The sequence below is a fragment of the Mandrillus leucophaeus genome, unplaced genomic scaffold (assembly GCF_000951045.1).
Source record: "Mandrillus leucophaeus isolate KB7577 unplaced genomic scaffold, Mleu.le_1.0 Scaffold580, whole genome shotgun sequence".
Taxonomy (NCBI): Eukaryota; Metazoa; Chordata; class Mammalia; order Primates; family Cercopithecidae; genus Mandrillus; species Mandrillus leucophaeus.
Genome location: NW_012106253.1, coordinates 1,103,384 through 1,118,705, shown reverse-complemented (window position 1 = coordinate 1,118,705; position 15,322 = coordinate 1,103,384). Strand labels below are relative to the sequence as shown.

The window sequence follows — 15,322 nt, the reverse complement described above, 5'->3', positions numbered from 1 at the left end:
ATACTCTGAAACTCTTGCAGAACTTCCTGAGTGTGTTGTGGAATGTTAAGCTGCTTCTCCGGCTTTTGATTTCACTTCAATGGGAAAAACATTATATGGAACCAGTATTTGAAATTCCTTTTTATTTCCTTTTTTCCCCATTTATTCTTTCACTTATTAATATATAGACAGGGATTTTGGTTTCTGTACTGCCACTTTCAGAATTTTTTTTTTTCTGGTTTCTTTTCTCCATCCTAATTTGGAACTCATTTTCTTTAGCAAGTCACAACAAAGGCAGGAATGTTTTCAACCTTTTTAGCTTGCTGTCAAGCACAGAGGTAGTGTCTGCTTACAAAGATCATGAGTGAGATGAATTTGAGGTAATAGCTCAATAGCTAATGAGTAGCAGTCTGTTAGTTAGAAGGTAGAACAATGAGTGAAAGAGGCAGATTTTAGAGACTTTTATATTCATTGTATTGGTTGGAGCCAAATAAAAATAGAAAAAAAGATTAAGGTTAGGAGGAACACTCACATTTAAGGAACAATAACCAACAAAAATGAAAGAGAAAGTGGTAGCCGTGAAGATGTAAGGGGGCAAACAGAAGTAAAAAGATATGAAAAACAAATAGCAAAATATTAAGAAAAACTTGTTTATAAATCATTAAAGTGCTATAAGAGGATAAGAAGAACGAGACCTTTTAGTTTTAATATGAGCACATCAGTGGAAACTTTGGGATGAAGAGTTTAAGTACAGTGGTGGTGTTTCTATTGTCTCTTACTGCATTCCAAAAAAAAAAAAAAAACCCAAAACTTAGAGAATTAAAACAATAACTACTCACTTGTTCATGACTGCAATTTAGCTGGGTAGTTTTACTGGTCTGTTAGAAGATTGTTAAATAGTCCAAGCCTACCTAAGACAATACTAAAGGGAATTTGTAATTATATGTGGTAATGCCTACACAGTGTCTCTGAAGTTTGGAATCAAAATCAAACACATCCACAGTGGTGTGTTGGTAAACTGACTCTCCAAGCTTAAAAAGATAAGATTTGTAGCATTTGCTGATACCTATGGAGTGTATCTCTCATCATAGTTCAGCTTCCAACATGGAGTAACTGAAGACAAAGTTAAAGGGATGCATGCAATCCACTATCAGGAGCTAATATGAATTGGCTTAAGGCTCCAGTACTTTTCTCTGAAATATCACCATTATCTCTTCATTCAAGAAAGAATTTGAGGCAGCTTAATGAAATAAACACTTAATAAAATAGGATTAAATAAGTGGAGCAGGAGTTTTATGTAAAAGGAAAATAAGGATAGGAAAGTAAAAGTAAGAATAAAGTTGGTAGTATATGAAATAAATGCCCATCATAAGGCTCTGAACAGTTGCTATAGGTGAACTAAGAGTTTGGCCAAAACAAAGCTAAAAGAATCAAGAATAAAGTTAGTAGTGTATGAAGTGATTGTCCATCGTGAGGCTCTGAGCAATTGCTGTAGCTGAACTAAGGGTTTGGCAGGGCGTGGTGACTCACGCCTGTAATCCCAGCACTTTTGGAGGCCGAGGCAGGTGGATCACGAGGTTAGGAGTTCAAGACCAGCCTGGTCAAGATGGTGAAACCTCGTCTCTACTAAAAAAAAAAAAAAAAAAAAAATTAGCCGGACGTGCTGGCAAGTGCCTGTAATCTCAGCTACTCGGGAGGCTGAGGCAGGAGAATTGCTTGAACCGGCAGGGGGCAGGGCGAGCGGAGGTTGCAGTGAGCCAAGATCATGCCACTGCACTCCAGCCTGGGCAACAGAGTGAGACTCTGTCTCAAAAAAAAAAAAAAACAAGAATCAAGAAGAGTGTTGACAGTCAGCAAATAAAAACAAGTCAGCTTATCAGGAGAAACAAAACTTGCTGGGATGCTAGAGAGAGATCAGTGAATAATAAAAGGATACTGCATCCTCAACATTATTGCAAAAGTAAAATGGCAATATTTGCATGATGTTTCTTGAAACGTTTTAAGGCAAGATGCTGATAGTGCCAAAACAATTCAGAAAAAATGTTATTTTCTCAGAAAAAAATGTAAAATTGGCAACTTGGGATCTGTAGAGAAGGATTTGAAGTCATTGTTATGGAGTTTGTATCTTACTGAAAAAATACCTGGGAGCCCTGACTACTGGTAAATTTAGGCTGTTTAGTAAGATGATTCCATCCATATCATTAAAAGTTTGCAGACAAGGAAGCTAACAAAATATTTCAAGATTCTAAATGTGGGATAATTAGGGGCTCAACTAGTATCCTTTTTTAACTGGTAGGAGTGATCCATCTTTCATTTTTGACTGTGTATGCAGGTGTGCTCCTTTCCCAGGCCTTCCAGTGTCAGCTTTATGGATGGAGAGAATTCGACTAGGTACTTTCAGTGATGAATAAGATGTGATCTTTGTCTTCAGCTTTCAATGTCTTGTCTTGCTATGACCCTTTTCTCATTCGTTTCTGCCCTTGTTATCCTTGACTGGTCTTATCCTGACAGTTCCCACTGGCTTCGCGCCTTAAGTGGAGATTTTTTCCTCCCATTCTTTATTCCCCTTCAGTGGTGATTGCTTAGGCAGCCCAACTTGAAAGTAGAGTAGGAAACAGTTTAGGGTCACCAGAAAATGCTCAGAAGGCCCTGTTCTCATCACTCTTACTTCTGAGTTCTTCTCTTGTTCCTCTTGGGCACAGAGGTGCTGCTGTTAATTCCTCCCTGCCCACCTTTCCATAGAGTCCGTGCGTCCTGGTGCCTCCTACAAACGGCAGAATGAAGGAAATCCTGAAAGAGGTGAGTTTTGAGCTAGACTCTGATTTGGGATTGTGAAGGGGTGGGAGACTTGAATTGATAGCGGTTATGGAAATGGGGAAAGTGTATAACTGCTCCATTAGTCTGTTGTCAGAACCAGAGTTAACAGTAGACCTAGGTACTAGGATTTGGGGGGCATTTGTGGGCTGGTATCTGGGCTAACCATTCCTGGTTGGGAATAGCCACTCCATAGAAGATCTGTAGAATAGACAGGCCATTGGAAGATAGGACCTGACAACAATAGGATCAAGTGATTTCTATTTACTTTTTTTGTGCTCTTTCTTTTGCTATTTGTATCATTGTTTTCTTTATCCTTTGCTACTTGCTTTCTGCTTCCATTGTTGCAACAGGGATATATGAATATATGTGGATATATGATAAACCTCCTGCACCACCGTTCAGTGTTCCTTTGCTTCTGTGCATGAAATTGGTTGATAACGACTTAAATTAGCCTTCGGGCAGCTAAAATCAGGAAAGGTCTAAGACTATACTTTGGGATCATATGTTTGTAACGGAAACACTAAGCAAAAGATCAACAGCTGCTTGTGACAGGTTTTTTTCCGCCTCTGTGTCTAGCTGATATGTGCTAAAGAATTGAGCCTGTAATTATGCCTTTAATAAGCATAATGTGCTGTGCTGGTTGGTCCAGTGCCTCGTCTCCTTTGAAGGGATTGCTTATCTGAATAGGATTGGGAGGTCATTGCATCTTAGGGAAAGAAAAGTGAGGTTCATCTTTTTATCTGATTTTCGAGTGCCTACCCTTTTCTTGAAGGACTTGAGCTAAGTAGGCCACGGATATTTGGAAATGAATAAGCTATGACACTTGTTCCTCCGAGAGCTTTTGTTGTAGTGGGATACGCTGACACTATCACACTACAATGTGAAATTTGCCACATGCAATGGAAATACAATAAGGAATGACTAAATAAATCATGTTCTTGGCCATTTGGGATACAGCAGTGGTTCTTTTGAGTTTTAAGGTCTACAAGAACTTTTAAAGTTGCTTAGGGTGAAAGCCTCTTGTGGTATCACCTGTTAAAAGACTCTAGGGCTGTATCTTTCTAGTGCTGTTAGAGCTTAAAAATTGGAATATTCAGCCTAGGGCAGGAGTCCTCAACCTCTGCACAATTGACATGTAAGGCCACTTAGTTCTTTGTTGTTGGGGGTGTCCCCCATAGCAGGATATTTACCAGCATCCCTGTTTTCTACTAAATATGTGCTAGAGTAGCCATCTCCCACTTGTGACAGTCAAAAATATCTGCACATACTGCCAAATGTCTGCAGAGGGGAGGTGTGAAATTGTCCTTAGTTAAGAACCACTGGGCTAGAGAAAGCGTTTTGGGTCTGTAGGACATTAGAAAGGTGTTATTCACCACTGTCCTAGGTGGTTGGAAGTCTTTGAGCCTCCAGGACCTTCTTATCTATCTTGGCTGTGTCAGGAAGAGCGTAAAAGGCTTTTTGACTGAAGCTGGCTTTGCCTCAGTTTCAAAGTCGCTTTATCTCTGCTTTTGCTCCTGACTGCTTTCCTGTTAATCCACTGTCCAGTCTCGACCAGCTTCTGTGTGACTCCAAATTTGATGCCACTTTCTCTTCTCATGTTATTAATTTTGTTAGTTTTTCTAGCAACAAAGGGCAGAGGATTATATATTTGACACATATAGACAATTTAATGAAATGTTTTTCTGTAACAGCTCACTGTTATTAATTTTTAAGAGTATATTTAACTAAACCTATCTTTTAGGGAGTTGTTGAACCTGCCAAAGTAATATTGTTTAAATGTATTTTCTGGCTCAGGTTTCTATTAAAAAATGATATACATACAGTACTATGTGAGTAAAGTGACTAAAGGTAAAGATTAGTGACTTTATCGCATAACAGGTTTATTGTTAACCATTTAACAAATATTTGGGCATTCATTAATGCCAGGCACTGGATTAGTGCTCTGAATTACAGCTTTCTAACTTTATGTTTAAAACTATCTAAACATTTCAGGAATATCTGTTAAAGTTCCTATATAGATCCTCCTTGAGCTACCCCTTAATTAACTAGTCCTCCTTGGTATCTTTATATATAATAACTATCTTTGTATTTTTATTGTGATATATCAAACATTAGTATTTAGGAGCATGAAAGAAGTAGCATTCATGGTTTTAAAAAACTTTCTTGAAGTCTCTGTGGCTCCATGTTTACTTACTGGCAGTGCTGTGGCCTAGACTGGCTTCTGTGATATCCTTTGGTTCCAGGTTATTTCAGATTGTTGATGGTGATCAGCCTCTGAGAGGTAGTTTTAGATAGTAACCTATTTAAAGTTTTTAGTAGTAAAATAAAGTGTATGACCCCCTCATTAATTCCATTACAAAATTACTTTATCAAAAACAAATTAGCTGGAAAAAAATTACATCTTATATTTTCTTATATAGATAAAGAGAGGCCTGTCCAGTCTTTGAAAACATCAAGAGATACTTCACCCTCAAGTGGTTCAGCAGTTTCTTCATCAAAGGTTTGTTATATTTCTAAAATCAGTTTAAAGAAGAATTACAAATTGAGATGGACTGACTAGTATAGATGCTTTTATTCTTTACTGTTACACCAAGGGAGCTAATTTGCTGCATTTAAAAACTTCAATTTTTGGCTAGGTGTGGTGGCTCATACCTGTAATCCCAGGGCTTTGAGAGACTGAGATGTGAGAGTTGCTTGAGGCCAGGCGTTCACAACTAGCCTGGGTAACATAGCAAGACTTTATTTTAAAAATTAAAAATTAGCTAGATGTGGTGGCATGCACCTGTAGTCCTAGCTATTCAGGAGGCTGAGGTGAGAGGATTACTTGAGCCCAGGAGGTTGAGCCAGCAGTGAGCTATGGTTGCATCACTGCACTCTAGCCTGGGTGACAGAGCAAGATGCTGTCTCTAAAAAATAAAAATAGGCCGGGCACAGTGGCTCACACCTGTAATCCCAACACCTTGTGAGGCCGAGGAGGGTAGTTCATGAGGTCAGGAGGTCGAGACCATCCTGGCTAACACAGTGAAACCCTGTCTCTACTAAAAGTACAAAGAATTGGCCGCACGTGGTGGCTCACGCCTGTAATCCTAGCACTTTGGGAGGCCGAGGCAGGCGGACCATGAGGTCAAGAGATTGAGACCATCCTGGCCAACATGGTGAAACCCTGTCTATACTAAAAATACAAAAAAATTAGCCAGGCATGGTGGCGGGTGCGTGTAGTCCCAGCTACTCGGAAGGCTGAGGCAGGAGAATGGCGTGAACTTTGGAGGCAGAACTTGCAGTGAGCCGAGATCACGCCACTGCACTCCAGCTTGGTAACAGAGACTCCATCTCAAAAGAAAAAAAAAAGGAAAAGCAAAAAACGAAGAATTACCCGGGTGTGGTGGTGGGCGCCTGTAGTCCCAGATACTTGGGAGGCCAAGGCAGGAAAATTGCTTGAATCCGGGAGGTGGAGGTTGTGCTGAGCTGAGATCGTGCCGCTGCACTCCAGCCTGGGTGACAGAGTGAGACTGTGTCTCAAAAAAACCAAAACCAAAACCCCTTACATTTTAAGTAACCACAGCTTGAAAATAGCAGCCCGAGTTTGCTATTTTCCATGAGAAAAATGGGCAGTTTTCTCATTGAATTTTTAACACAGTCTATGCCAAATTTAGTAGTTATTGTTGCAACCCATGTTCTCATCTTGACCATAACCAGGTTGGATGGGTTATATCTGGTGGATTGTGCTTTTATTTGGGGCGTTGAGAGTGTAGGCAGAGACCTAACATGTATGGTGTGTTTTTTCTCTTATTAATTCATGCAGAAATCTTATGTTAGTAGGTACATATCTCTATTCTATAGTAGAGTGAGGACTCAGGAGTTAAATTAATTTCTTACGGACACAGCTACCCCTCACTATGTCGTTCTTCTCATTCCTACCTTCCTAGCATCTCAAAACATAAATCCTCAGAAATTACAAGCTTGACAAATTGCTGTTTCCATCTGTTTTCTCCAGTTAGAAGTTCTCTTCACAGATATCATACCCTTTCTCTTAGCCATAACGGTTGTTACATCCGTTATCTACTTCACTTCTTTTCATTCTGCCTTACATACTTTTTGGCTTTTCAGGAAGAGTAGATATCATCTAGCAGTCTATACTGGGTGTTCGGGGGGCAGCTGCTTCCCTGCCTCAGAAGGAAAAAAACAAGCTTCTTTGTGACAACTTGTATCTTTGGAACTTTCCCAGAAGTCTGAGGGTTCTGGGATTCTGGATTTTGAATAGCAAAGACCAACTGGATTATGGTTCTGTCTTAATCATATCAAGGGTACTTTACCCACCTGGAAGACTGCCTTGGTTTTCATGTCAGGTAATAGATGAAAGAAGAGTAAATAGTACCTGCCTACCAAAGTCACTACAAAAATTCAAATTATTATATATGAAATATTTTCTCTGAAATATACTGCTATCTGAATATAAGTTACAACATAGAGTTTTGTGCTACGTTAAAATGTTTAGTGGAAAACCCGTGTTGGATTTTTAACTACTTTTGTCTGATAGTTTCATGTAGATCAAGCTTGATCTACATGCACCTGTGGCCCAGGATGGCTTTAAATGCAGCCCAACACAAATTCCTAAACTTTCTTAAAACATTATGTGATTTTTTTTTTTCCTTTTTTTTTTTTAAGCTCATCAGCTATTCTTAGTGTTAGTGTATTTGATGTGTTGCCCAAGACAATTCTTCTCATGTGGCCAAGGGAAGCCAAATATTGGACACCCCTCATGTAAATGTTTGCATTTTTGTTTCACAGACAGTAAAGTCTTTTTTTTTTTGTATATGAAAATAGAGATGGGGTCTTGCTATGTTGCCCAGCCTGGTTTCAAACTCCTGGTCTCAAATGATCGTCCCACCTTGGCATCCTAAAGTGCTGGGATTACAGGCATGAGCCGCTCTGCCTAGCCAGACTATAAAATCTTAAAATGGAATCAAAATATCACAATTTTAGATCTATAGCTATTTTATGTATTCAGAAGGTAGTGCCTTCTTTGATTTGCCCAAGGTCACATGGTAGCTGTGGGGAGCTTTATGAGCCTAGATTTCCTGATTTGGTGAACTCTTTGATGTAACATTATGACTGCCCATATGTTGGGATACTTTTTCAGAGTTTGTTAGTTTCAAATGATAGGTTTTCAAATGTGCGGACAGAATGATGATAAGTTACAGTAGGCTTTTGCTTCATTCTTTTTGAAGGACCGGGGGAACGGGGTTTCACTCTGTCGTCCAGGCTGAAGTGTAGTGGCATAATCTGGGCTCACTGCAACCTCCACCTCCCAGGTTCAAGCAATTCTCCTGCTTCAACCTCCCAAGTAGCTGGGATTACAGGCGCCTGCCACCACACCTGGCTAATTTTTGTATTTGTAGTAGAGATGGGGTTTCACCATGTTGGCCAGGCTGGTCTGGTCTTGCACTCCTGACCTCAGATGATCCGCCCGCCTCAGCCTCCCAAAGTGCTGGGATTATAGGTATGAGCCACTGCTCCCAGCCGCTTCATTCTTTGCTAGAGAGAAGTCGTATAATTGTTTTTGGTCTTTAACTTTCTCTTAAATAGGTATGCCCCCTCACCCCCCGGAAAAAAACCAGCTTTCTTGGATATATTTGTGTTTGTATATGTGTTTTCTTCTTCTAACTAGCTTTTTAAAAAACCTTCTATTACTAAGTAATAATAAAAGTATTACTTATAATACCTTTTTAACCTTATATATGGGCAGGGCTTTGGAATGAGCTGTTTAAGGTTCCTCGATGGCTGTAGAATATACTTCATATAGATATATTGCTATAATATTCCAGTAAATGTTATAGATGGCTAGCCAGTAGTTTGATGAATTTAACAAGATGTGGAAAAACATCAAATGACCTTTTCAGTTAAAAAAATGTCTAAGCCAGGCATGGTGGCTCATGCTTGTAATCCCAGCACTTTGGGAGGCCAAAGCAGGCAGATCACCTGAGCTCAGGAGTTTGAAACCAGCCTGACCAACGTGATGAAACCCTGTCTCTGTAAAAATACAAAAAGTATCCGGGTGTGGTGGTGCACACTTGTACTCCCAGCTACTTGGGAGGCTGAGGTTGGAGAATCGCTTGAACCCAGGAGGTGGAGGTTGCAGTGAGCCAAGGTCATGGCATTGCACTTCAGCCTGGGCGACAGAGTGAGACTCCGTTCCCCCCGGCCCCTCCCAAAAAAGCCTAGATTTAAGTCCCAGCTCAGCATTTATTAGTGACTTTGAGCAAGTCACCATCATTTAGTTTTTTAGTTTATAAGTTGGGATAATAAAGCCTCTCTAATCACCTTCATGGAATTCTATTTAATTAAAGTACTTTTTTTCGTTCGTAGATAAAGCACTTTATAAATGTTAGTGCCCCATAAGTTCAGCGCGCAGCACTGTCATCCCCGAGAGGTATATTTGAAATCAGTGATGTGACTTTAGAAAAGTAAACCTTAGTAATAGAAGGATTTTTACGTAAGAGATGGTTATGCCACTAGGCATGGCAGGGCAAAGTGGTTGAAAATGTATGCCAAGGAAGTAGAATGGAATCAGAGAATTACCATAACGGCCCTAAGGAAATAATTTTTAAATATGTGCTTTACAAGTCATATCTTATTTACAAAAATAAGCCTTTAAACAATACTGGGGGAATTATATCTGATCCGGAAAAGACATTTTACTTTCTTTATTTTTATATTGAGCCCATGGGCTGATTGATTTTCAGATATGTTTTAGTATAGTAGATTCACATCAGCGAATATGGAAAAGAAAGAAATCCTGAGGCACCAAGCATTATTGTGGATACTTCCAGATCTATTACCTCCTTCAATTCTCACAACTGCTTTGTAAAATGAGCATTGTTAACCCCTATTTTGTAAATGAAGAAAGCAAGGCTCATGGTGTCATAAGTTATGCATATAAAGTCATCTACCTAGCAAGTCATTAAACTGCGATTCAAAGCCAGGTCTACATATAACTGCAAAGTTCATACCTTGTTTAGTATTGTATGCAGTTAGATAAAGGAACTAGTACTAGGATCACAAAATGAAATTTGAGTTTTAAAATTTTGTGTAAGGCATAGGATTTATGTAACTCACTATACACTGTAAAAACAGCATATCTATACGTTTCTGTTGTATTAGGAGTTTGCCTTACTGAAATTTAGACATTACTTATTTCATTAAATATGCTTAAAGGCACAAAATTGAAATTAGTATGATGTCTTTTATATTCTAAATATAATTAGTGTATGAGTTAATTGTCAGTGCCTTTTGCTTTGTTACTTAGATGAATTTCTAGAGTCTTATGTAAATGAAATTAAGAATTAGATCTGGTCTGTATGTCCCAAAGGAATTGCTACTTAAAGTAATTCCATGTTGAATATTTTAGAAGGAAGAAATAAAGAATATACCTGTTCTCCATATAAATTCGAAGGCTTATGTGATTTTAAATGTAAGTGCAGTGTACTTCTTGGTGTATTTGAAGTTTAAAAGCCCTTGAGAATTGTAACAGAAATGTTCTTCTATTTTTATTAGGTGTTAGACAAACCCAGTAGGCTAACTGAAAAGGAGCTTGCTGAGGCTGCAAGCAAGTGGGCTGCTGAAAAGCTAGAGAAATCAGATGAAAGTAACTTGCCTGAAATTTCTGAGTATGAGGTAAGGCATGTCTCCTTTATGTTTCACATCTGAAAGTTTTGTCTGGATTTTAAATTATGGGTGGAAAATATTTGGTTTATTCCCGTGCTTTAAAATATATCCTCATGGATTACAGGTATTAAAATTACCACACAGAATGATAGTCTGAATATGAATGACTCTGAATTCAGTAATCACACTTTGTCTGAATGTTTACAGTAGTTTTGGAGTGTAAGAATAGTATAAATATGGATAAGAAAAATGTGTTATTTATGTACTTCTTTTAATGGCATTTGCTGTTAAAAAGTATCTCAGGAAATCATGCTGAGCCACTAGTTATAAGCCAGTGAATTCAGAACAGAAATCTAATTTGACCTTGGATTGTGGACCATATTTATATTGCTTGTTATACTTCGTGCAGATTATCTCATAAATATCCCAAGAAATAAAATTATTCCTTGTCTTGGCAACTTGAAACCTTGATGAGTCCTGAATACCGAAAGATGGGAACATTTTTGGGACCATAGAAAAAGGTTTATGACATGTTTGTATTAATGTATTTTGAAATGAATTGAAAAATTTCTGTATAACCTATAACATCTCTAAAAGGGAAATATAGAAATTTTATGGGCACAATTAAGCTTTTAGGTTCAGAATTTGATACTATAGGAGTTCTTTGACATGACAGGTAGAGAATATAAAAATCTGTCCTGTGACAAATTATTTTATTTGAAGGAGCATTCTGGCTTTTTTGTTTACTTTTGGAATGACTTTTATAGAATGTTATTTGATAAAAGGGATCAAGCATTAATATTGTATGTAAAAATAATACTTAACTACATCTTTATACAGTGAAAAAATCCTTTCCAAAGTAACTAATGTACACTGCTCATAAAAAGTACAACCCCTATCAGAACTTACGCAAACAGAGCCTTTCTTTTTAAAAATGCTGATCTGTCTTTTAGATATCAATTGTTCTTAAGTGGGTCAAGGTTTCCTCCTCATTGTAGCTATAATAATAGATACTTATGCATATTCTCCAGTAAATGTATCAAAAACACCAAGCTGTTCCTCCTTGGTACTTTTCCAGCACTATTTAAAAGCATGAACCATACTTTTCAGTAATACATTTAATTGGATTATTTTGGTTATTTTCTCTAATAATTTAGAATAATGTTTCTATATTAATCATTGATATTTATGCTTCAAAATTGCTGCTTTGGAATATTGGTAGTTTGTTTTATAGAACCGAAAACTTCCAAAAAGAATAATTTCTTTACTTAATACTTTATCTTCAGTTAGCAAGACTTTATTAATATATGAACATTAATAGTATATTTATCCTCCCTTCTCCCATCATTTTTTTATCTCAGGTTTTTATAAAAGCTCATACTGTTCTCAAATTTTAAATATTCTACTTGGGTTCTCTCATTTATTGAATGCATCTTGACACTGAATAATCCATGAGTGACTTTGGATCTAGAAATACTTTTTAAACATCTTTTTTTTTTTCCTCTAAAATATCAGGATTTGCTAGATTTCGAATTAATGAAAAGTAAATAACCCTAAAAAAATCTGTAAGTTGAGTCATAGGTCAGACATGTTCTTTTGCTGGATCAAAGGCAAGATATGTGAGAGTAGCACTGATAACCATAATATGTTTATTTGTGTATATCATTATTGTTGAACAGCAGCATCAATTTCATCCCATTCTCTAAAATGTTTTTCTACTTAGATTGATACTTTTTCATACTGGAAATAAAGCATTTGGGAAATCTTTGTGATAGTTTTTGTAGACTTAGTCCCATATCGTATTAATATTTTTCTCATTAATATTTTTGCATATTAATATTTTGCTAATTTGTTCTCGGGCTGTTGTTGAATAGTTACTCATTTCTGTGGTCCATGCTTTTTGAGAAATGTAATTTTGGCCTTGGTCCTGTAAACTGATATCTAATTTGACAGAATAACCTGGAAAGAAGAAAGGCCTTTGATGCCAAGCAAGAGTTTGGCAAAGAACTGTGTGTGTGTATGCATGTGCATGTCTGTTTAAATCTAATTGTGGCAATATTTTATTTTATATGAGCCTTTTAAGTAATGGTTCATGTACTTCAGGAACATTGTGTAAATTTCATTATTATGAGCTGAGATAGATAGAATGCTTAAGTTTCCACCTTATCTTCACTTGCTTCCATCATTACAGTTCTAAGCAGTTTGGGAAAATGTGTGGTTTATAGAAAGTCCAGTAAAATTGAAGGTAAATTCAATAATACACTTAAATACTCAGGCATGTTGTGGTTCCTGCCACTTTTCAGTTTTGTACTTTCATCTTTTGAGCTCTGCTACAGCATTTCCCAAAGTATTTGACAGCATAGTCTGAAGGGTCTTAATGGTCTGAGGAAGAAAAAAAAAGATTCTAATAGCCAGTTTATTTGGGAGATGCCAAGTTTAAAAGAGTTAGGTTGGTTTTGATATTTCAACACTTTTTAGAGATTTTAATGTATTATTAATATGCTCATCGGTGTTCAGTAAGAGGATGAATAAAAGAATTTGCATAATTTACCAAACTTTTGACTATGTAATTTTTTTCACAGCATATATTTCAGGATTAGTGTTTTAAGGTACACTTAAAAAATACTGTACTAGTTTTCTTATAGTTTATATAGTTTATTTAAGTTCACTAACTATGCATTGTATATCTACTTGTGTCAGATATTGCTTTTGAGGTGCCATCCTAGCCATCAAGAAGGGTGCAGTCAAGTTTTGTAGAGATATAATTTGTTGTCCTTAAACAAATAGCTGTGAGAGTTTTCTTTTGGTTATCAGAATGAAAAGAAAATTATTTGAAGGATATTAGAATGTCCTGGTAGATGAGACCTAGGCAGGAAGATTATTTGAGGCCAGGAGTTGGAGACCAGCCTGGGCAGTGTTGTGTGGTCTTGTCACTACAAAAAAACAAACAAACAAACAAACAAACAAAAAAAAAACAACAAAAAACCTGTGTGTGGTGGCCCCTTAGTCCCAGCTACTCAGGAGGCTAAGGTGGGAGGATCACTTGAGCCCAGGAATTGAAGTTTGCGGTGAGCCGTGATCACACCATGGCCCTCCAGGCTGGGTGACAGCAAGACTCTGTCTCAAAAAAAAAGGGGGGGATGGGGGGGCAGGTGCACTGGCTCACACCTGCAAAAACAGTGGGACCCCGTCTGTACAAAAAAAAAACCACAAAAAATTAGCTGGGCATAGTGGCATGTGCCTGTAGTTCTAGCTGTTCAGGAGGCTGAGGTGAGAGAATCTTGCTTCTGGATGATTGAGGCCGCAGTGAGCTGTGATTGCGTCACTGCACTCCAGCCTGGGTGGCAGAGCAAGACTTTGTCTCAAAAAAATAAAAATAAAAATAAAAAAAAATTCTCAATAGAATAGGTTACTTCCTGTTATGGAGGAAAAATTTTAAATTTACGACTTAGGTTGTTTTCACATACAGGATGTTATTTTCGGCTTCAATGTCTGTGCTTATTCTGTCCCTAGTCTAGAATGACCATCTTCCATGGCTCCCTTTCAGATTTATACTCATTCATTGGAATCACTAGTGTTGGAGATAATACAACTCAAGATCTTTCTTGATTCTACTTTTCTACCTACTGTAAAATTTTATGCCACTTTGTATTTCATTGATGACCTTAATTTTTATGTCTAGCAATATATGTTGAATGTATCTCAAATACTTGCCTTGTTTTCCCTAGGACATATGTATCTAATTAAAATAAATTTAATTACTGATGAGCTCTTTTAAATTAATTGTCAGTTTTTTTCCCCCTTTTTCACTTGCTTTTTGTTTCTGAAAGCTCCTGTCTTCTCTGATGTATTTTCTGTGCTCACCAGTTTACGTATTGTGTGTAGGCCTATGTCTTAGTTTTGTGTTGCAGTAACAGAACACCAGGGACTGGGCAGTTTACAAAGAATGTTGCTAGTGGAATTCTTTTCTTAAATGACTTTTATGCTTTTGGTATAAGTCCCTTAACATATGTAACTCAAACTTGTAAAAAAAACTAGGAATTTTTGTTTGTTTGTTTGTTTGTTTTTTGAGACGGGGTCTTGCTCTGTCACCAGGCTGGAATGCAGTGGCGCTGGCATGATTTTGGCTCACTGCAACCTCTGCCTTCCGGGTTCAAGCTATTCTCTTGCCTCAGCCTCCTGAGCAGCTGGGATTGCAGGCACCCGCCAGCACACCCAGCTAATTTTTGTATTTTTAGTAGAGATGGGGTTTCACTATGTTGGCCAGGATGGTCTTGATCTCTTGACCTCATGATCTGCCTGCCTCAGGGTTTTTTTTTTTTTTTTTTGGTAGATCATACATGTATGTGTCAGAAATTCAAATGGCACCAAAGTATTTATAATGTGGCTCTTCTTTGCTACTTCTTGTAAGTTGTTACTATTGAGACAACTCCTTTGATCATTTTTTTCTGTAGATAGTGTCCTTCCAGAGATAGTCTATGCATATATATATGTATTCCAATACTTAATCCCCCACCTGACTGTTTTAGATGTAATTCACAGTATATTTATTCATTTTTCAATTATTGGTCTAAAACTGAAGTGATCATTATTGATTTATGGGATTTTCTTTTTAATGATTTCAATGAATTGTTAGGCCACAGGAGAAAGGTGGTTTAACTTCTAAAGGTACAGCCTCTTCTCATATTCTCTTTAAATATATTTCTTTATGCATGTACAACACCTCTCACTTCCATTTGGACTTTTTCTCCTCAGTATTTCATAAACTGATCGCTTAAGGAATAGTCATGGGATGAGAATTTTTTTATACATACCTTATATGAAATAATATTTTGGAATCAAATAAGCCTAGAGGCTTTGT

At 37.4% G+C, this 15,322-nt stretch overlaps 1 protein-coding gene across 4 annotated transcripts in view; it reads left to right on the top strand.

The window, feature by feature from the left end:
* The window catches only part of PPHLN1 (periphilin 1), a 219,392-nt gene that overhangs the window by 154,196 nt on the left and 49,874 nt on the right, over positions 1 to 15,322 (top strand). For 2 of the 4 annotated variants that reach the window (XM_011999052.1, XM_011999053.1), the window contains 3 exons: positions 2,722 to 2,778; positions 5,217 to 5,296; positions 10,351 to 10,470. In XM_011999052.1, the coding sequence (XP_011854442.1) occupies positions 2,722 to 2,778; positions 5,217 to 5,296; positions 10,351 to 10,470 (257 nt within the window). The remainder of the gene's footprint in view (positions 1 to 2,721; positions 2,779 to 5,216; positions 5,297 to 10,350; positions 10,471 to 15,322) is intronic. The other 2 variants (XM_011999055.1, XM_011999054.1) reach the window with 1 other exon arrangement.